This window comes from Esox lucius, chromosome 7 (assembly GCF_011004845.1).
Source record: "Esox lucius isolate fEsoLuc1 chromosome 7, fEsoLuc1.pri, whole genome shotgun sequence".
Taxonomy (NCBI): Eukaryota; Metazoa; Chordata; class Actinopteri; order Esociformes; family Esocidae; genus Esox; species Esox lucius.
In genome coordinates this window covers 29,097,281-29,119,872 of record NC_047575.1, presented here as the reverse complement: position 1 = coordinate 29,119,872, position 22,592 = coordinate 29,097,281, and the positions used below count along the sequence as shown (strand labels likewise).

Genomic DNA, 22,592 nt, shown 5'->3' with positions numbered 1-22,592 from the left:
TTTTCTTTGCACCGCAGTTGACTATTCTCAGCAAAACGTTTGTGTCCGGTGGTCCGGTGGTTGCATCTGTCTGAAAGGCATTTTACAATTCATGATTTTTCAGTGTCAGTTAAATCTCTTTTTTATCTGAGGTCATGAAGCTGTCTAGTAATTATGCACACCGTGATATAAGGTGTTATTCACTGTTGCCACACCCTCCCTCAGTACACAAATACATATCACCTGAAAATTATTCAATCCAATGAGCATTCAAGTTTATATGGTTTGGAGCTGGAAAATATGCATAGAAATAATAATACAATCAGAATACTCACTTGCTTAATAATTGTGCACACAGTCTAGATTCAGGAAACGGTACAAAATAATATACATGTTTGGAAATCCCAGCGAGTACAAGTGGATCAAAATCAGGAATCAAGCTGCATCTCACGAAGGAAGAATGGATGGAGCGAAATACAGGAAAACACAGCAAGAAAACCTGCTTCAGTCTGTTTAAAAACGTTACCCTTTCAGCAAGACAATGATCCCAAGCACAAGGCTAAAGCAACATTGGAGTGAAACAAAAAGGTGAATGTCCTTCAGTAGCCCAGTCAAAGATCTCAATATCATTGCAAATCTGCAGCACAATTTGGTTTGCAAGCTTCATTCAACAAACCTGAACAACCTAGTCTAAATCTGCAGATAAACTCAGTTCGAAGCTAGTAAAACAAACCAAAAGACTTGAAGATGTAATTGTATTATGATATAATTGCTCCGGGTTTTAAATACTTTGGCAAGGCACAATAGTATACGTCTGCAAGTCTGTAATAGCTACGGCATCAAGGACGTTTGTGTTTACATATTGTACCAAACACATTATCCAGGCACTCAGCAATGTGTTGTGCCTAAGAACATCACTTAACCATGGATATAGTGTCTATACCACACTCCTTCATTACTTTTTGCTTAAATTTGCCGCCATGAACACAACAAAATACATAATGTGTAATTATGTGTCTTGCTGTGTGTTTTATCTTTTATTAGACTTCCAGGTGTCTGTGGCTCTATGTTTGCCTCCCAGCTTTTTTTCCTGGATTTTGGGAATTTGAAAAGACACACAGACATTATTATGCATTATGCATTTTGTTATTATGTAATTCATTATGAGGTACATGTCTGCATATTAGGCTGTATTGTTTTGTGTTAATTTATGTTATTATGCAGTATTTTTCCATTCGGACCACAGGAATAGTATTTTCTGCCTGGAAGGGGCTAATAGGGATCCTACAAATACTTAGTACATTCTTGTGCACTCATTAATGCATTGTTAAACTCTCAGTATGTGTTTCTAATGTTAATACAAAATGCATGCTAACTGCCTACTCAAACAGCCTGAAGCAACAAATCTATACCCTGTACAAAGACCAAGTGATGCACTCAACCTCTCCTCCAGTCTTTAGCCAGGAAAGACTGACATGTATATCACTTACATTCACCCTCAATGTACAACTAAGTACATTTTTCCTTCCTTGCCTCACTAGACCAAACACCTGGGCAGTACTTCAGATGAGACAAATCAGAAAGGAGAGTCCAACGTCACAATGGATATCCTCTTACCATCTTAGCAACCATTGAATCTATGTTTTGATCATTAAAATGTATTTGGTAACAAGACTTCTTGAATGTTGACAATGGATTCTGTGCAGGCAAAACATAACATACGGTCATTATGTTGTTTAACAATGTTTGGCATGTATCATTTCAAAGGAGAATGTTTTATTGAATGACATTCAACTGAATGACTAAAGACCAATCACAGTGTCTGATTATATTGACTTTCTCTCTCTCACAATGCCATTTCTTATATCCTATAATCCAGTAAATAATTGATGGATTTAAAAAAAAATCTGCATTATATACATGGCTTTTCCGTGTTGACAACATTGCAAATACAAGTTTAATCAATAGTGGCACAAGGGACATACAAGAGATGTTTAGTTATCTACATGTAAATCCATGTGGATAGCAGTGGTAGTTCCCCAGAATGAGTGCCTTTTGAGTTCCTTTGATACCTTAAGTAGTGTGCACCAAAACTGAAATGGGAATGCTTTTTATATTACATAAAATGCTGTTCAATATACACTGCATGGCGAATTCAATAAATATATTTTTTTATAAAAACATTTATTTTAAGAAATAAATTCAACCCTGCATCATTTCTATTTCAGGGCTTTCCAACCCTGTTCATGTACAGTTTTAGTGCAAACCCCAGTGTCACATACTTGATTCTAATACTTAGCAGGTTGATCATATAAACCAAGTTAGGTACATCTGGGGTTGGAGCAAAAACCTACAGGAACTTCCAGATCAGGCTTGCAGTGTATACTATTTAAACTAATTCCAAAATGTCTACAAGTTTCATCATCATTGTAAAACCCGAAAGGTAGTTATTTTTAAGACTAAAGATCCAGAATAATTAAGAACCAGAAAACGACTCATCTTTTTTTCCCCACAAGTTGAACGGCATGTTTTTTTCCAAGTTCAAAATACACCAAATTTGTGGAACGACCCCTGTAGGCTACACAATGAAATGAATAATATTCGGGAATAGGCTGCACCATGCCAAGACTTGACTAGATCCATTTGTAAGACGAGACAGACAACTAACGGCATAATTCACACACTCCTTCGCAAATATTTCTCAGCAAGGAACACGGCTATTTCATCAGTCAATGGCTAAGTCTGAGCGTCTTCTCCTCAGGGCAAACGGGCTATTTGTCAGTGGCATTCACTCTTATAATCCGCAATGACAACGAGAGGAAGACGAATGTATATCCTACCCATATTACTGAGACGGAGTATCCTAGTTCCCTCTTGGATATTTCATAGGATTCGGGTTTAACTACATTTTAGATGTTCAACATTGCCTATAGTAAATAATCAACAACTTCTTGCTTTGATGCGAAGATTTTCTGGCGTTGTCTCAGGAAACCTACTTACAGATACCTTCAAATAACAGTCTTACTGAACCTAGCAGCATTGGACCTGCATAGATTTTTGCACACAGACTGCACCGGGTATTAGTATGGGAATGTAAACATTTCCATCACTCAACAGCAGCAGGTGCTAGCCATCCAGACAAATAGCCTATACCCAAACCAGAACTAAGCCATAAAACAAGCGGGAAATCTGATGAATGGTCGGGTAAGCAGCCGTTAAATACATTTTGTTCATTTTAACTTTGGCCATAGGCTATGGGTGATTATTAGATCTATTATCGTGCGTTTTATTATATTTTTTGCGATAATAACTGTTCGGTTTATACGTACATTAAACAAAGGAATATATTATCAATTGGTTATGTTACAACATAATTTAGGCTAAATTCATTGGCACCGAAAGTAAAATTGTATGTCATCTTTTGCCTTATATGTAGGTTATACATGTATTATACATGTACAGTATTGAAGCTAAAAAAAATTAAATACGGAATGTTGTATTTTAGGGTATTTTCATTTCTATTTAAATGTTCTGTTTCTATGCACTTTATAAGTAATGTGTCAAAAGTATTTGGACAAATTCACTTTGGTGTGCATGGTCAAATCACTACATTTTCATGTCATCCTAATGTACAGTACAAATATGTAGTCTGCTAAACAGTATGAGAACTTGGATTGAAATTGGTGCTTTGGTCATATAAAATTGACAGAGCTCTTGAGCCAATCAGACCAGTAAGGATTTTATCTGGTGGTGAAATTGAAATGCATTAGAAGAATAAAAAACGTACCTACTGTAAAACGTTGCGGTGGATCTTTGATTTTATGAGATATTTTACTCACACTGGTGCCAGGTACCAGGATATATTTGCCAAAAATCTGGTTGCCTCTGCCAGGAATCTGACAGTTGTCTTTTTCTAGCAAGAATATAACCCCAAGCACGCCTCAACATAAAATACATATTTAGTTACCCATGTAAATCAAGATCTTTGTTTATAACCCATAGGAAACTTGTGGTTTGTTTTGAAACAATCATTTCTGGAACTCAAATACTTTTTGAATAATGGCAAGTGCACTAATCCTTGCAAAAGTGATGTGTTGAAAGTTTAGTAATACCTCACTTTTGCAATATTGTAAAAATAGGTGTTAATCATTTTAATCCTTACCTTTTAGAAAAATGCATTATTACTTATTAAGCAAAATTGTTTTGTCTGATCAGTTGTATCAATAAGTATAAAATAATATATCCCCCATTTTGCATAAAATATTGCTTGGTATTTTGACTCTATATTTTATGCACCAAATCCTGGGAACACATTACTCCCTGCAACACCCTTATTGGCTCCCTATCAAGTACCACATACATTATAAGATTCTGCTTACCTACATGGCCCTCCATGGCCTTGCCCCCTCTTACCTCTCCAACCTCATTCACTAACATGCCTCATCTTGTAGTCTCCGCTCCTCCAACTCTGGACTTCTCACTGTCCCAAAAACTAGACTTTGTACCATGGGGGACCAGGCTTTCAGTGTCGCTGCCCACATATTGTTGAACTCTCTCCCTTCAGCAACACACAAATTAGATTCTATCATTACATTTAGAAACTGACTCAAAACTGACTTGTACAGGCTAGCTTCTCCCATGCTTAGCCTGGTCTTATTTAGCCCTGGTTTTATTCATGGTGTTTTCTCTGTGATTACTGTATTTCTTAAATTGTTTTGTTCACTGTCCTTGAGTTTCTGGAAATGCACTTGGAAATGTCATGTATTATTATTATTATTATTATTATACATTCTTTGTTGCTCATCTTTATCATGGGTGTCAACAGTTTTCCCGTAAATCGGTTTTAAAATATTGCTGCCAAAAGTTAGCCACTCCTGTCCTGTCAAGCATGTCCTGTCTAAAAGGGTATCTTCAGCTATGCATTTGTGCTGCAAAATACAGAGACAAACAAGTCATTTTAGTGTTACCAATTACTGCGTATTATGGATCTTTCAGAATTAGTTATTTTGTCAATCCTCATCTGTTACCAGTAAATCAGTACATTGATGCAAGTTCAAAGAGTTCATGACTGCCACAGACCCACAATAAGGAAGGATGTGGAACCACTGCTCTTTCTGTTTATTTGAAGCTCAACAATCTGTAACTATATGAATGAAGACAAGAAGAAATTCTGTGCACCGATATTCACTGTTTTCTGTGTCTTTCAGAGAGATCTGCTTAACATTCCTTCAATATCTCAAGAGACACGCAGGTGAATCTCATGTTCTGTACTAAAAACAGATGTTTTTTATTAGGGCCATTTAAGTTTGATGAAATAATCAAATAGATATACTGAATGCTGATTGGCTGAAAGCCAAATTACATCAGAGCGTGTACCATGGTAATAACCCCATCAATACACTCAGTGGGCACTTCATTAGGTACACCTATCTAGTATCTGGTAAGACCCCTGTTGCCTTGAAAACAGCCTGAATTCTTCACGGCACAGATTCAAAAAAGTGCTGGAAATATTCCTTATGGATTTTGTTCCATGTTGACTTGACAGCAACAGATTCTTGAGGCACACAAGCAGCAAATCTTCTGTTTCACCTCACCCCATTCCATGCACCTCAACACGTTCCATGCAGATTTAATCCACCACCAGCCTGTAGAGTTGACACAAGACTGGATGGATCCATGGATTCATAGGATTTACTCCAAATTCTGACCCTACCATCATGTCACTGCAGACAATTTTCAGAATTTTTTTCCAGTCTTCAATCATCCAGTTTTGGTGTTCATTTTCCTACTGTTGCCTGATCTTCATGTTATTAGCTGACAGGAGTAGAACCTGGCATGGTCTACTGCTGCTTCAAGATTCAATGGATGACCGTTAAGAATATATATAAAAAAAATATATAAAGATATATTATAGAGATATATTAAAAAGATATATCAAACTTGACACGTAAACAGTTTTGTGGGGTGCTTATAATTTAATATTTCCTTGATCACAAATGTGTTTTTTTTGCTGAACACTTTTACCTCAATTTAAAATTAGATTTCTATAATGTTTATGAGAGCGGATAAACAACATTGACGTTTTGTATAGCCTATATTGCTAATCTTGACCAAGGGTGCCAATAATTTTGGAGGCCACAGTACACGGGACTAGTATTGTGAAGTAATGACGCCATGTGACATTAGTCAATGACCTGCAAGTAGATGCTCTTTTCAGACCACAAGCTCAGATCAGAGTTGTCCATGCAGCACTTTAAATATTCTTTACCTTTGCGAGTTAGTGAGTGATTAGCCCAGGTATCGGTCGGGTTTTGTTCCACAGTACGCTAGGTTAATGCATTAATGAATGAATGCCCACTACAACAACAACAAAGGCCTATATTTCAATCTGTCTTACTAAAAATGACTTTTTCATGAAAAGGGAGGCATTGTTATATTGTGAGGCATGCTTGAATATGCAAGTAATTAAAGACAGAAGGTAGCCTACTTTGTCTTTACTCTATAGGCCATACACTAATAAAATAATAAAGCATTTTATAATGTAATAATACACAAGATAATGCCATTTACAATCAACTATTTAGCCTGTGGTTTTACAAACCACGTAAAACTCCTTAAGGTCAAGCCCTGAAGTATAAGCATTTTTTAAATGTTGATGGACATTAGGTTTGATGTTACTTGAACCAAAGAAGTTGCTGAGGCTAAGATAAAAAGCATTGTGTCAAGGACTAGCATGCTGTCGTGCCTAAGGGATATAGCAGGTAGGAATATTGGAACCTGAAATGGAGGACATCACTTGCTTAACAGTGGATTGCCGGTTGGGAGGATTGTAAATATACAACATCTAAATATACAACATCTAAAAGCTAACACATGAACCTTAGACCAAAAGAAAATGTTAGAATTGTTTCATAGAACTACATTACATATAACATGGCATTTTGCAATCATCATTCCCTCATTACCTAGTTATATTATTTGTTGTCAATGGCAACATTGGTATTATGGACCTATAGGAAATAATGGCTGGATAATTTACATAATGCAGTGGTATGGAAACCATAATAAACTTTTAGAATGAGTCTTTGAATATTTTTACCTGAGTTGCAATTGTGAATAGTCTGCATCTCAGGAAGGTAATCTTAGAGGAACTTAAGTGACCTTCTGAACTCCAGCAATGTCATTAGTTATCTTTTGAATACTAATACTTTGAAACAATGGCGGTGTCATCTTGAATATCAGGCTAGTTCCACTTTGTTTCATGTTCTTGGCGATATTATAAAAGGCTTAGTATTGCATAAATCATTGACTATTCATACCAATAAATCCATGTTATGTTTATCCTTTTTCATTGTTAAGCTTGCAGCTAGGATGTTTTTGTTGACTGTGGTAATGCAGCGGCTTTTCTGGGGCTATAATGTTAATCGTCCTGGCCTGGCCATGCCCTGAAGATTTGAATCGATGACGTGGGTTGACTGTTCCACATTTCAATCACGTTTTCAGCTGCCAAAGAGAGTAGTGCTGTTGCCATTCTGTTCCTCAGTCTAAAGCCTCATTTCTGGTTTCACATTTCTGTTTCTGTGTATTGGCTAGTGCTGAGACCCCGTTCATCAGGCACTTTGCAACTGTAAAATACAGATCAATACATGTAAATCAATGAACATATTGAAACTGAGTCTTGTAAATTATTATCCCTGTATTTGTGGTTTCACTTGGTTTTGTATGAATATTTTAGTACTAGGTATAATATTTGCTCTTGTCGAATTCACATTGTAGTTACATGTGGCTTATCTTATTACACTTACATTATGACTGATTCTTTCAACGAATCAAAGTTGGAGGTACAGAGGAGGATTTAACTGTGAAGTGAAAGAGGATATGAAACCTCAAACGTTCATTTGTTAGTAATTTACCTCACAGTAAATTAATGTACAATTACATATGACAATTAGCTGGTTGGTGGAAGAGCACATAGATTGTGCTCTGATCAAACTTGTAGATTGGTTTTGACTTATGTTATAGAACTTTTCAGCTAGTGCCGCAGCACAATTTGACATATTTACAAAGGGGAAATTCTATTTTCCTTTTGTAACATTCTTAGCGATTTTGTGGTGGGGAATGGATAAATATGCAGTTTCAGTAAGTGAAAGCTAAGCCACTTTGCTCTGCAGGGCTGTCACCTGGGTTATCCTGTTATCCTGGGCCCCATGAGAAGATATATGCCCCATCACTTAGGGCTTATTTATATTACCATACGTTTTCCAAGACATATCATACAAGACTCGAGACGCTAGGTTATGTTGCTGTGAAAACTTGCAGGTATAGATAGCTTGATTAGCCACCTTCCAACAAACAGAGCAGAACATTTACGATCGAGCCCCCCTGATGTTTGCAAGTGTGAAAACAATTGTGTGGGAACTGTGTCAAGTTTCTGTGCAGTGCACAGACATATCGCTTGATGATTTGTGTCCACAATCCTGCGTGGTACGTCTCGAAATTATCGCTAACATAAGTCTATCCAGGAATTATAATCTCTCGTAATTTGAATAATAATAATAATATAATCACACATTTCCATTTTCCCAATTCAAGAAAGTATCCTTACCCAATAATAAATTAATTATTCATTAGGAATTTCATTGTGTACACATTTTTAGTTTAAAATATTTTAGTTTCAACGAGTCATTTATTTGAATATGATTTCTATGTACTGTACAGTTGCCCCTTGTAACTTTGGGAAACCACTCAGAGGTCAACCAATTCTTCTTCAAAGGTTCTGAAAATGAACATAGTCTTAAGATCCTTGGGAAACCGGGCTTTGACCAGTAGAGTTGCAAGCTCCCCACAGTTATGTGTTAAATGCTGGAGAAGTGCACTAAGTTAACTAACCGTACTGTTTGGCTAAGTAGCTGCTAGCTGCCAGCCGTGTGTTTTGTTTTGTTTCTGTGTCACCACACCACATAAAGGCATTGCCAAAGAGGATCACGTTTAGTCATACATCAATATTGACAATGCCTCTTGGTCCTTCACACTCACCCATAAATGCAACTTTGTCAGGAAAAGGTGACACCAAAAGGAGTTTAAGTTCTGACATTTTAATATCCACCTGATCAGCCTCATCCTTATCTAAATTCCACCACCACCTGTCTTGTTTTTGTTTATACAGTCTGCATAGGTGATCACAAAAGGGATTTTTCTCACCACCATATTCTTAAGGAGAGTCAAACACCACAGATGGAGATGAGCCCATAGATTTATCAGCTTTATCTGTCCCCTGCAGCTTGCTCCGGATTTTCTCACCATGTTTTCATTCTCCTGTGGATATTATTTGATGTGCCTCTTCAGGGTCACAGCTTGGGCCCAATGTGGACGATATTCACTTCACTTGAATACATCCACTGGTTCAGCCTAATGCTGTTGTGATTCACACTCTCACCAGTCTTACATACATTTTGAACTCGGTAGGTTATTTTCTGTCTGCTGAGTGGCTGAAAGCAGTGGTATATGAGGCTATATGATTATGTGTGGAACAGGTTTATAAAAGCAATAAGGCACCTTCAAGGTTTGCTTTCTACAGAAGTAATTTGGCAGAGGATTTTATCCAGAGCAATTTACATTAGTGCATACAACTGACATTTTATGTGATACATACAGTAGTCAGTATACCATGGCTATAGATGCTTTAAGCTTACGAACAGCTCTTAGTCATAACAGCTCTTGGTGCCGATATATCACATTCCTTTGTGCCTTAGTTCTTAATATAGTACTTCAGTTAATTAATTAGTAATATATTACTACACACACACAATCAAATTCTTATGACATGGCACCCAACAAATCCAATGACAAACACACTTTCTGAATTTAAAATGTATTCCGAGAACAAATCACTTACTTTTTCCAAAGTTTTTCTGTAATCTGTATTGGTGCAGGTGGTCTTGCAGTCAGTCGCTACCCTGTTCGTAGTTGTTATTGTTGCTGCTGTCTGCATCTTCACTGTCTGTTGGGCAGAGCAACAACAAGTGCACGATTAAGCTTTACACTTGTTTCCCTACCATTCTCTACCCTGTTGTTCTCTTCAGGGACCCTTCTATGCTTGCCCTGATGAGGCTGAAGTGTTTACAGGTGTGCCATGTCAGGCTTTCACGGCCACGCTCCGTTCAGCGGTCTTCCCTCTTGGCAGCCTTCCCAGAGTTCGACAATGCTGTCTGTGGTCCTATACCTACTGGAATCTTTGGCAGGACATTGGTGCGACGTTGATCCTGGTGCAGATGTGGTTGCGTCACACACACTATATATTTATGCAGATTATGTAGTTTTTCTTCTTTTGTTCTATATTGTAACGACTCCATTGCTTCTCAGGTGGACCTTGGATCCCGCAGAATGAATTAGACGGGTCAATCTATACTCAGTGTTTTCTTACTGTCGTGTGCAGGTGGGTATGAGAGGGGCGCCCCCAAGGTAAGCCCCATGAGGAGTCATAGAAGATGCACCCAGTGTGGGCCACTCTGCTGCTCTCTGCCTTGTGCGCATACAGCATATCCAGCAACCCATTCACCTTGAGACTTGGTAAGTAATTTGCCATACAAATCATGCTAACAGTCCTTTGGCATTTAGTGAATTTTGGGATACACTGAATTGCTTTAAGCTCTATCTTTGCTTATAACACCTCTTAGGTGAATTGTCCATATTTCTATGAATGATTGCATTTGCATGCATCTGAAATAATCCTTTTTGAAGATGTGAAACTGGCTTAAAGGAGCAGTCCTAACCGTTTTTAGACATAGAAAATGATCACACAGTATGCACCCATTGATTCTTGAAGAATATAATGGACACATGCCTGATGAGCTTATTTCAGCTGTTGTGCCCCATTAGAACTAGGGACTTGTGCTTGAAAACCCCATCAATCCCAGGATTGCGCCGGCGAGTCATTTCACTTGAAGCATTAATAATGAAAAGTCATGACAAAACCACCAATTGCACTGATAATCTTGGCGATGATAGCGCTGGTGATTGGAGGTATGTTGTTTTAGGCTGTGTTCTACTCCTGCCTATACCTAGACTCGTTCAAACAATGAGAGTGCCAAATCCTCCATTTACTATCACTGAGTGAACATGGCTGGCAGAGATTTTACAGATAGTTCTGTGATAAACAAATAGTTCATCTATCAAGGCTTGAGAGACATACCACCTGAACCATCTTCTTTAAAGGGGAGTTTGACATATCATGTAAATGGTTGTCACACAGAGTAAGTATAGTTTGCTACGGATATTATTATTTATTTTAGTCTATTTCGCCTAGGACTTATTGTCTATAATACTGGAATATTCTCTGAACATTGCTGGGACAAAGAAAAAAATTGCCCCAGTTTTTAAAGACTAGTTCAATATTCACTTTCAATTAAATCAACCATTTTTGTACTTTCAGCTTTCTATCATTTCATCTTTTATGAAGCTATTACTTGGCAGACCTTTTTTTAACTGACATTTATCAAACCAAATAAAGAGAAGTTAATGGGAAATGTTTTTATGGTCTATTGGCTACTGGGCTGTATTTCATATCACAGCCTGTGATGGTCACAGAGGACTTGTCACTTGTAGCCGCATTAAGGCTTGTGTTGCATTTCTATTAGCAGTTTAATCAAAAGGAGCTATTGCTGGGAAAACCTTCTGACAGGCAAAGTGACATTTGGGGCAGTTTGTTTACATCTTGATGAAGAAAGTTGTTTGTTTCAGGAATAAGATTTAGCCACCTGGCTTCTTAAATCAGCAATAAGTGTTACCGCTCACTAGTCTACAATACACACCACATGATACAATGAACTGTGGGCCTACTGTGTGCCACAGATCAATAGTGTTATTCACTTCTAGCCCAATTTCATTGATCTACCTATTTCTGAACACTTCCATTATTTTACACCAATTTGTATTTTGATCTATGCATAGCCAAGTAGGCAGGCTACAAAGAAATTGCTAAGCAAAAAACTGTCAACAAACTGGACGACCAGTCAAATGACTGAGACTACTGACAGTTATAGTCGACAAGTGGAAGGAACCAGCGCAGTCGACCGAATAGCAAACAACAAATGGTACCCCATTATGATCACAATGGAAGAGAGGGAGAGTGCAGCTTTTCCAGTTGACTGGCTTCTGCTGACCAATAGCAATTAATGACATCGTTAGGGATTTAAAATTCTATTAGGTGGTTGGAGGATTCCAGATTTTGTGGTTAATCTCTTGTGATTCTCTATTAAATCTAAGAAAATAGGGAATTTGGGAAATGTAACCAGAGCTTATCAACCTTATCAACCCTGGATGTAGTGCTCACAACAACACACCTGTGTCTCATAGCTGCGGTTCTGGATGACCCGATGGAGTGCAGTCGTGGTGAACGCCTGGCTATCACCCTGGCAAAAGAGGGCATCAACCACGTTAGTAACCTCTCTGTGATGGGCAAAGTGGAGGTGGACATCTTTGAACTCCTGAGGGACAGCGAGTATGAGACAGGGGACACCAGTAAGTCAGTATAATAACAAAAAGTGCAAAAAGCTTTATAACGTCCAAATTATGTGGCAGAATATCTCATCACTGACAAATTAGGGGCTCGATAAAGAGGGAAAGCTGCTGTCTTAATTAAAAACAGTCGCAGTACAGTTGTGCCATTGTGGCTAGGCATTTGAATCCTGGTCATAACATGCCAATTATGTTTTGCACCACAATTCTCTACATGCTGGGGTTACATTTTTTATTTAACTTTGTAAAAGTAAAATTTTCTTTTAAATGACTTGACGTCAGAACATAACATGAATATAATTAAGAAATGTTGTTAATTGACAACTGGTGAAATAGAAGGGGGAAAACAGTTGGAAGAGGACTCAGGGGTGGAGCCCTTGTCATTAGTTAGGAGGTATACCACTAGTCCAGTATTTCAGGACATAATGATCCAATTTGCTAATAATTGAATAGTGGCAGATATATTGATACACCACTGGCTCAGCAAAGGGTTATGCATTTGAATGTGCTATCTTTCAAAGTGTCCCTCCTATTTGGGTTGTTATAGCAGCCCAAACATTGTGTTTGCTATGGCAGGAAGAGGCATTGTTGGGTGTGGGATACCTAAGGCTGTGGACTTATACCTGGACTAATATGCTAAGAAAAAAAACATTCCACAAGGTGTTATATTTCTCAGTGTGGTTGGGATTTTAATGTTGTGGTATCCCTCCATATTGTGTAGCTGGAATATATTTGCTGTTATTTAAATTAGTGTCCTTCCATGAGGGAGCATGGGTTCACACGCTGTATATTCACACAATAACCTTGACACCAATTCAGTCACACATTTAAAAGGTAAATGTGTTAAGCCCCACCATCCAGGGTACAAGAAACCCGTTCACAGCTGATTCCACTGAATCAGGCCCGCTTCTTCACTGAATCAGGTCTGCTTCTTCATTGAATCAGGCCCACTCTTCACTGAATCAGGCCCGCTCATCATTGAATCAGGCCCGCTTCTTCACTGAATCAGGCCCACTCTTCACTGAATCAGGCCCACTCTTCACTGAATCAGGCCTGCTTCTTCACTAAACCAGGCCTGCTATTTCACTGAATCAGACGCGCTCTTCACTGAATCAGGCCGGCTTCTTCACTGAATCAGGCGTGGAATCCAGTGTGAGCTGGGTTCGCCTGGATAGCTCGATGCGTTGGGCCTTGAAAGGAGTGATTGAAATGGTGTTCAGGTTGTTGTGCACACGCATGTGTGCCCCGACTCATGTTGTACCTAGTGATCGACTTAAAGGGAGCTGTCATTGTGCCCTTGAGTCTTCAATGTAAATCAATGATAGCTCACAAACAACAGTAACCTGAAAAAGCAAATATTCACATTTTGTGGGGAAACAAAACATTTATATTGTATTGTACTGTATTAAATTATTTTGTGATTTCTTCTGGTATATCAGTTTGCCTCCTGTGTGCAATTCTATTCTGTTGTGTATTCTATGTGCGTGCTCATTTGGTACCCTCAGTGTTCACTCTTCTCCCATCCAACAGTGTGCCAGATCATCTCTAAGGGAGTGTTGGCAGTCCTGGGACCCTTTGCCAGTCCTGCTTCAGACTCTGTCATCAGCAATATCTGTGGAGAGAAAGAGGTGTGTGTGTGTGTATGTGTGTGTATGTGGACAACAATAGACTTTAATGTTTATATGTGAATCAATTATTCAAATATATTTTGAAAATTCCTTCTTATATCAGCAATTAGGATGTATATAGGATAGGATTGATAATGACTGTGGTGTTTGGTGTGGAAGTGATGGATGCAGACGACAAGCAAACAAATTCTATATTTATAAGGTCTAGACACAAAGACAATATGCAAACAGGGGACTGTAATTACCATGTTGAAAGTCAAAACTATCTGCCCTTCTTGGAGCAGGTAAACTGTAAGAACATTCCCTTATCAGTCAGTCCTCATAGAGTTTGCAGCTTTGTGGAAAAGTTAATCAGGCTGTTATTGCAACTGTAAACAGCCCTTGTACTTTAAGTTGAGGAGTGCTAGGTAGAATAATGTCAGTGACCTGGCTAGCAGCACCATCTAGATTGCATCAGATGACCTTACAAACACATTTACAGATACCTGTGTACCTGGCCCAAAATTGACAGTTGAAGATGTTGTCAAAACAGATACTACAATGCTCTGCCTTAAAAAAAAGTCCTCTTAGCCACGCTAGCATTGCCTAGAGCTGGTTGCGTATGGTTGTGCCAGGAGGATTGTACTACATAGCATGGAAGCGTTTATTAAATGGCTAACAATGATTACTGTGAAAAAGGTGTTTATAAAATCTATGAAATGTATTCACACATGTAAATACTAATTTAGTCTTTATTTTACTATGATTTTATTTATTATCTCCTTATCACCATTGTAATGTGTAGTAATAAAAATGCAGGGTAGGGAAAAGATTAATTGGTCTTATCTAATTAATAAAACTGTACTGGTATAACCTTCTTTTGTTTATGTGAAAAGAAAAACCCCTGAACAGTATAACAATCAATAAATTATCATAACTATGAAAAATGGTGAATCATTCCATACTAATTGTACCATTAATAATATCTGTGCATAATTAATACCTATCAAGAGGTAAAATCAACCTAAATTCCACACAATCAAGTTTTGTACTTTTGAGATGGGTATGTTAATCTTAGTCATTTCTATAAAACATGTTCTAGTGAGAATATCCCTACCTCCTCCTCAATCCTGTCACTCAATTTTCTGACACATTTTCCATTTGTAATGAAGATCTCATTTAAGCCACTACAACCAATGCACAAGATTTGAATCTCTGCAATCACTCCATGCTCTGCTTTATGCAGAAATTCTGAGTGAGAAAATGCATTTTTAATTGTATTCACTTTAAAGTGTGTAATTACAAAACATTAGTTAATAGTGGAACAAGAGAATGTGTAATAACATTGGTTCATGCAGTAGTGGTTTAACACTAAACAAGTGAATGTTTAATTAATTAATCATTCTGTTTTCCATCAACTTATTGGCAGACATCCTCAAGTGCTTTTCAGAAACTGTACTTTCTTGAGCTGTACTTTAAAGTCCCACAATTAGAGATCCACTTCTTCAACATTAAATACAACAGAGTGATTTTACTCACAATTTACAACAGTAGTTCATTCTTTTTGGTCAAAGTATGATATATTTAGTTGCAAATAAAAATGAATCATTGATCTCCCTGGAAGATGCTGTCTGTTGTACAATGAGATGACGTGAATATTCTTTTCCATCTAAATTTCAGGGCCGGGTTTTTTTTTAATGTTACCACACACCACCATGGCAAAGTAAATGTAGCCTTTTGTTTTAGCTTACTTGTCAGCCCTACCATGGAGTTTAATAAAAATTTTAGAAGATGATCCTGCATTTGCCCTTTGTTACGAATATGTAGTAGATATTCTGTTATTCAGCTAGTCTGTATACAAATATAAATGTATATATTTTATAACTTACAATTACGTTCTCCGCTGTCGCTCCAGGTGTTTTACTAGTTTTGAATGCCTCTGGTGCCCTAAGAATACAGTTTTGCTTTTCAACCACCTGTATTGGTCCTAAAGACACCTTCTGGAGTATCATAACATGCTAAACAAACTCCCCAAACGCTTAACTGCCAAACCAGCAACGCAGGAAACCTGCTTACATTTGGTATGAACATATCAGCAGTGGTTTTACATTCAGTACCAACATATCCCAGTGCTTTTAGAGCTTAATGACCCATGATTAAGTTCAGTGTCAACATATTGGAAGTGCCATTTACCTACCACTGGAAACCAGCTGCCAGGGGCTGTTATGAACGCAATCGTAAAGAATTGTTTTGTGTTTGTAAATTTACCCTTAACCTTCATCCTAACCCTAATCTCAGTGCTGTGATGCCTAACCTTTACCATAACCTAACCTTAACCGTTAACCATAAATATTATTCGTAATGAGGCGTTTTTCATTTTCAGTCGATTACGTTAAGGTCTTCAGTTGTTAATTTGCAAATCCACATTTTTGACACTTAGAAATTAGCACACAGCCCACAGCGTTTACAACCACACCAAGTGTGGTTCACTGGTTCATTTCGTATTCGATATGATCTAAAATGTTAAACTGATCCAAGCATTCTACTCTAAGAAGCTTCACGTGCAGCCACTGTCCATGCTTTCATTACAACCCTAGGTGCCCTATGTGAGGGTGGCCCCTGAAGACATGCTGAGGGCCCGCTTCCCACGCTTCTCACCCCTGGATCTGCACCCTACCAACACACACATCAGCCTGGCTGTGGTGGCGCTGCTGTCCTTCTTCAACAGCACCAGCGCCTGTCTGCTTTGCGCCAGGGTTGACTGTAAGTTACTAACCTGAAATAATTACTAGATAGCTGATCCCATTTAAGACACTGTTTGTTTCTATGTTGTCAACCACTGGGCTTTTTTCATGATACATGATTTATCAATGTAATGATGATTTGCCAATAAGCAAACAAGCTAGCAAGCTGCCTAGCTACCAGAGCTGGCGTGGGAGTTTTGTTTTTCCAAACAGCAACTTTTCAAGGACACGTCTGGTGGGAAGCTTGATGCAATTATGCCTGATCAATGCAAATTGGGAAACATTGCCTAGGTATCAGGGAGGCATTGTAAGCAGGGATTTCTCATCTTGCTCTAGAGACTCTCTCAGGCTGTGCGGTCAGGTGATTGAGCATGCTCTCATAAATTTTGACCCACATGATTTCCTGGTTGGAAGAGCAGTGTGGAAATAAGTGGAATCTCTTGTCATAAAAACTTTACAGAAAAGCTTGCCTTGATCTTCAACTCTCCCAAATCCATTGGGTATTGTGATGAGAGGACATAAGACACAATTGGAAATTATGAAAGATGGCAAAAAAAAAAGAGGATATGCATATAAAACATTGTTATAATCTAATTTTGAATTATTATCAGTGAACAAAAAATGTCATGTGTGTTGATGGATTTGTTACTTGAGAGTTGGTAAACAAATAACATTTGCTGGGTAACTCACAAGGTGGCAGTATTTTTATAACATAATGTACTGTAGATATCTCGCTGCCCTTTATTGCTTCCCACATATACATTTGAAATAATCTGATATATTATGGAAAGAAATCCCTGAATGTTTTTATTCCCATCAACTGAACAAACATTCAGTGGCCAGGTTATTAGGTACACCTGCTTGTTAAGTCATGTTGTGGCAACTCAATATATAAACCATGCAGGCATGGTCAAGAGATTCAGTTCTTGTTCAACCAAATATTGGAATGGAGAAGACGTGATCTAATTGACTTGGTGTGATTGTTGGTACAAGACATGGTGGTTCCAGCATCTAAGAAACAGCTGACCTATTATTTTCAAAGACTACAGTCTCTAGAGTTTTCGAAAATGGTTTTCATTAAAGTTTTCATTAAACCCCATTAAAGAAAACAGTGAACGGTGGTTCAATTAGTGAAAATGTCTTGTTTCCCCTAGAAGTAAAGCCACCAAGGGAGTGATACCTGATTTGTAAAATGTTGGACTTGTTGGACAGTATTGTCATTATAACAACGCCATTCCTTCCAATACTCCAACCAGCTGTTTTTCAAAGAAGTTAATATTAGACATTCACAGATGATGTTCAGATAATATTGTAGCACCTCAACAATGATGAGCAGGTTTATCGACTCCCCCCAAGCGATCTAGCGTTTTTTTTTGGAGACATTGACAGTCCACAGGTCCCCGGAAACAAGCCATTTACCTAATTGTTGCTATGGCCCCAGGTTTAATGAACCTCGAGCAGTTATTGCGTCAGTTCCTCATCTCCAAGGAGACGCTGACTGTGCGTATGCTGGATGACAGTCAGGACCCCACGCCTGTCCTGAAGGAGATCCGCAATGACCAGGCCGACACCATTATAGTGGACGCCAGTGTCACTGTGTCCCACCTCATCCTGGAAAGGGTAAGTAGATCACGTTCCAAATAGCCATATCTAGGGAACCACTTTGTAAAAATGTAATTGCACTTTAAAAGGAATTGGGTTTTCGCTTTGGACACTGCCATAAACCAAAAGCTCAGATGATGAGGACATGTTTTTATTCACTGTTTATTACATTAATAAAAGTGTAAATAAATTCATTTATATTCACATGAAAAGTAAGCACTAATTAGATATGTTTCAGTTACTCAGCTAATTAAATGTAGTTTCAAAGATCCATGTAAAAGACACATTTAAAAGACACATTTATTAGATGGCCTCTGTGATTGGATTGCAAAAGTAAAACGTTGTTTCAATACTGCCAGATTGTTTTTCTTTAATTATTGCTCTTCTTTCTCAAGGGAAAGGAGGTAATGAAATATGTATGAATTCCCCAACCCTCGTATATATTATCTGCTAACAACATAGAATACAGATATGTTTCTGACCATGTTCTGGAGTAGTCAAGTCGAGAGTTAGCCAACTACATTCAACTGTCTGCCTATTTCAGCTGGAGAGGTTGGAGGAACATAATTACAATAATTGGTATTATGTGCTTTTACAGGATCTACTTTAGTTATTTTCTTCGGAAATATATATATTTGGATTGTCCTATTTTATTAGAGAGAGAGACCTTGCGATTTCACAGCATTTGAGCTCCAAAAGCAGCGGGAGTTACCACAAGACATTTATCATTTAAGTTATTCAACTTCGGCACCGATCAGGGAGATGTTTTACAGCCAGCTACTTTATATCATGTATAGAAATATAGTTGATCTCTCAGGCAGTATATAGAAAATAAAACATGTTAATTCTGATAATTGATTATTCATTATTAAATGTATCAATGGACACAGCTATGTAGAATCAAAAATATACACAACCAACCTCTTCTCAACACTTGAACTCGAGAAGAAAACGTTTGAGCTTGCTGCCTCAGTTTGTGAAGAACATTGGGATTACCTTTGCAGTTGCAGTGCTCAAGAAATGTAATTGTAGCTATGTAATATTTAATATAACCTTTATTGAGAGGAGTGTTTAAATAAAAATACACATTTCAAAATGTTAAACCAGTTCATTTTGTTTATGATTATATTAGCATTATTTATAGCATCCCCAAAGTTAGTTTTTTACATTTAGAGGTGTCATCTCTTAACCTGGGACTCTAAAATAAGGCGAATATTTCAGTAACCTTTACAACACTTAAAGATATTTATAGAATATGGGAAAAAAATGTAGGGTAATGTAAAAAACAAAAACAAGAGGCTTTGTAACTGGAACAGAGCATAAATGTCATATATATTGTACAGACACAATTTATTGGCAGAATATTCAGACATTGGACTGCTAGAAAAACATAATGCAGAAGAAACGTATTGATCAAAAATGCACTTTCCCCCTCCCCTATTCCAATCTGCGTCTGAAATGCTACTCAATTGCTTATATAGTGCACAGCCTTCAACTAGGACCAGTGACCAGCGTCCTATGGACCCTTGTGAACAATAGGGTACTCAATGTAGGGAAAAGTGTGCCATTTTGGACACTTGCCTTATCTGCCGGTACCAAAGGTTGCCTTGAAGTTCCGGTTTGCCTCAGTGTTGACAGCATGAAATGATACAGAGCAAACTTGGCAATCCTTTTTTTGGCGAAGTCTGTAAGAAGACCTTGCCAACTGACTTGACTGTTCTTCTCCTAGTGCTCCTATAGTGTCTTAATTTTAGCCACGATAGCCCAGCAGGAAAAATAAACCTGCAGCAACAGGAATTGCGAGGTGTTATGTGGATCATTATTTGACATTTGTTAAGGGTTGATCGTTTTCTAGGTAAATCAAAGTCTGACATTTTCATGAACGTTTTAAACCTGCAATACTTTTGGCATTTTACTGTGCAGGCAGATTTGCGTTAATTCTGATCACATACACTCAATTATTTCTTTATACTTTTACATCCATTTGTAAATAGAAATTCAACAACAGACTGTGCTGTCAAATCAATGCTGAAAAATATAAATCAAAGAGATTTAGGGAGGTGTTTTTCCCAACATGAACCAAAATAGAACTCTCCTTTTTTATCTTTGTCCATCAAAGGATGTGTTGCTCAGGAATATCAATGAAAGATGTTGTTCATACACTAACCCACTGGTCTCCACTGTGTGGGTTACTGCTGCTGAAAGACTGAATCCTTTGAGTTAAAAAAGGCCTGATCTCTGATTTTTCCCTTCCTCTATCAGGCATCAGAGTTGGGGATGCTGTCTGTCTACTATACCTACATCTTCACTACAATGGTAAGATGCCTTTTTTTAACCCTTTATGTTAAATGGATAGAAGTTCAGTTCTGCTCTATACATATGTCTTATTATTCAAAGTAAAACATGTTTCACAGAACCTACAAAAACTGTATATTGATGTGTAAGTCCCGGAAGGTATCCACGGTATTGTTCTGTGTTGTACCGTGACATCCACGGTATTGTTCCATGTTGTACCGTGACATCTACGGTATTGTTCCATGTTGTACCGTGACATCTACGGTATTGTTCCATGTTGTACCGTGACGTCCACGGTATTTTTCTGTGTTGTACCGTGACATCCACGGTATTGTTCTGTGTTGTACCGTGACATCCACGGTATTGTTCTGTGTTGTGCTGTGACATCCGTGGTATTGTTCCATGTTGTACCGTGACATCCATGGTATTTTTCTGTGTTGTACCGTGACATCCACGGTATTGTTCTGTGTTGTACCGTGACATCCACGGTATTGTTCTGTGTTGTGCCGTGACATCCACGGTATTGTTCTGTGTTGTGCCGTGACATCCACGGTATTGTTCTGTGTTGTACCGTGACATCCACGGTATTGTTCTGTGTTGTACCGTGACATCCACGGTATTGTTCTGTGTTGTGCTTTGACATCCGTGGTATTGTTCTGTGTTGTGCCGTGACATCCACGGTATTGTTCTGTGTTGTGCCGTGACATCCACGGTATTGTTCTGTGTTGTATCGTGACATCCAAGGTATTGTTCTGTGTTGTGCCGTGACATCCACGGTATTGTTCTGTGTTGTGCCGTGACATCCACGGTATTGTTCTGTGTTGTATCGTGACATCCACGGTATTGTTCTGTGTTGTATCGTGACATCCACGGTATTGTTCTGTGTTGTATCGTGACATCCAAGGTATTGTTCTGTGTTGTATCGTGACATCCACGGTATTGTTCTGTGTTGTACCGTGACGTCCACGGTATTGTTCTGTGTTGTGCCGTGACATCCACGGTATTGTTCTGTGTTGTGCCGTGACATCCACGGTATTGTTCTGTGTTGTACCATGACGTCCACGGTATTGTTCTGTGTTGTGCTGTGACATCCGTGGTATTGTTCTGTGTTGTGCCGTAACGTCCACGGTATTGTTCTGTGTTGTGCCGTGACATCCACAGTATTGTTCTGTGTTGTATTGTGACATCCAAGGTATTGTTCTGTGTTGTATCGTGACATCCAAGGTATTGTTCTGTGTTGTATCGTGACATCCAAGGTATTGTTCTGTGTTGTATCGTGACATCCAAGGTATTGTTCTGTGTTGTACCGTGACGTCCACGGTATTGTTCTGTGTTGCGCCGTGGCATCCATGGTCTTATCCAGCACTGTGACATCAAAAGAGTGTAAATGAATGAGAAAACGAGAGAAGGAAAGCTGATTAAAGAAAAAATTGTGGCCTTTCATTTAGTCAGTGCTCATGAGCCAAAACGGATACTTTCTCATGTACCACGTCATTTGTAAGTTATGTTACAAATTGCAAATGATGTTACGTATTTTTTGGCATTTTGTATGATGTGTTAAAACTGTGCTCATGATTCTGGGGATCTTTAAGTCAGTTGTGATGCACCCATAGAGATGGAAAGGTATTGGTATATGTAAGCATTAAAGCACAAATTGTGTGGTATATGGCCAGTACTGCGCGGCAAAAGCCTTAGGCACAACACATCTTGGAGTTCCTGGACACAGCACTTCACCATGGTGAAATAATATGAATGGTCATCGTTACAATGTCCTGCTGGTGACTCTTATCGGCACATAAAATCCCTGTCAGCCTGCACATTCTACTCCCCATCATCACAGACAGAATTT

General features: G+C 38.3%; 1 protein-coding gene across 2 annotated transcripts in view; it reads left to right on the top strand.

The window, feature by feature from the left end:
• The first annotated feature begins 2,634 nt into the window (after positions 1-2,634).
• Positions 2,635-22,592, top strand: part of LOC105010755 (glutamate receptor ionotropic, kainate 4) — a 55,986-nt gene continuing 36,028 nt past the window's right edge. The window contains exons 1-7 of one of the 2 annotated variants that reach the window (XM_010870324.2): positions 2,635-3,183; positions 10,415-10,548; positions 12,334-12,498; positions 14,026-14,123; positions 16,700-16,865; positions 18,288-18,466; positions 20,711-20,764. In XM_010870324.2, the coding sequence (XP_010868626.1) occupies positions 10,467-10,548; positions 12,334-12,498; positions 14,026-14,123; positions 16,700-16,865; positions 18,288-18,466; positions 20,711-20,764 (744 nt within the window). In that variant the 5' untranslated portion in view covers positions 2,635-3,183; positions 10,415-10,466. Of the gene's footprint in view, positions 3,184-10,414; positions 10,549-12,333; positions 12,499-14,025; positions 14,124-16,699; positions 16,866-18,287; positions 18,467-20,710; positions 20,765-22,592 lie in introns of those variants that run through there. The other variant, XM_020048648.1, reaches the window with a different exon arrangement.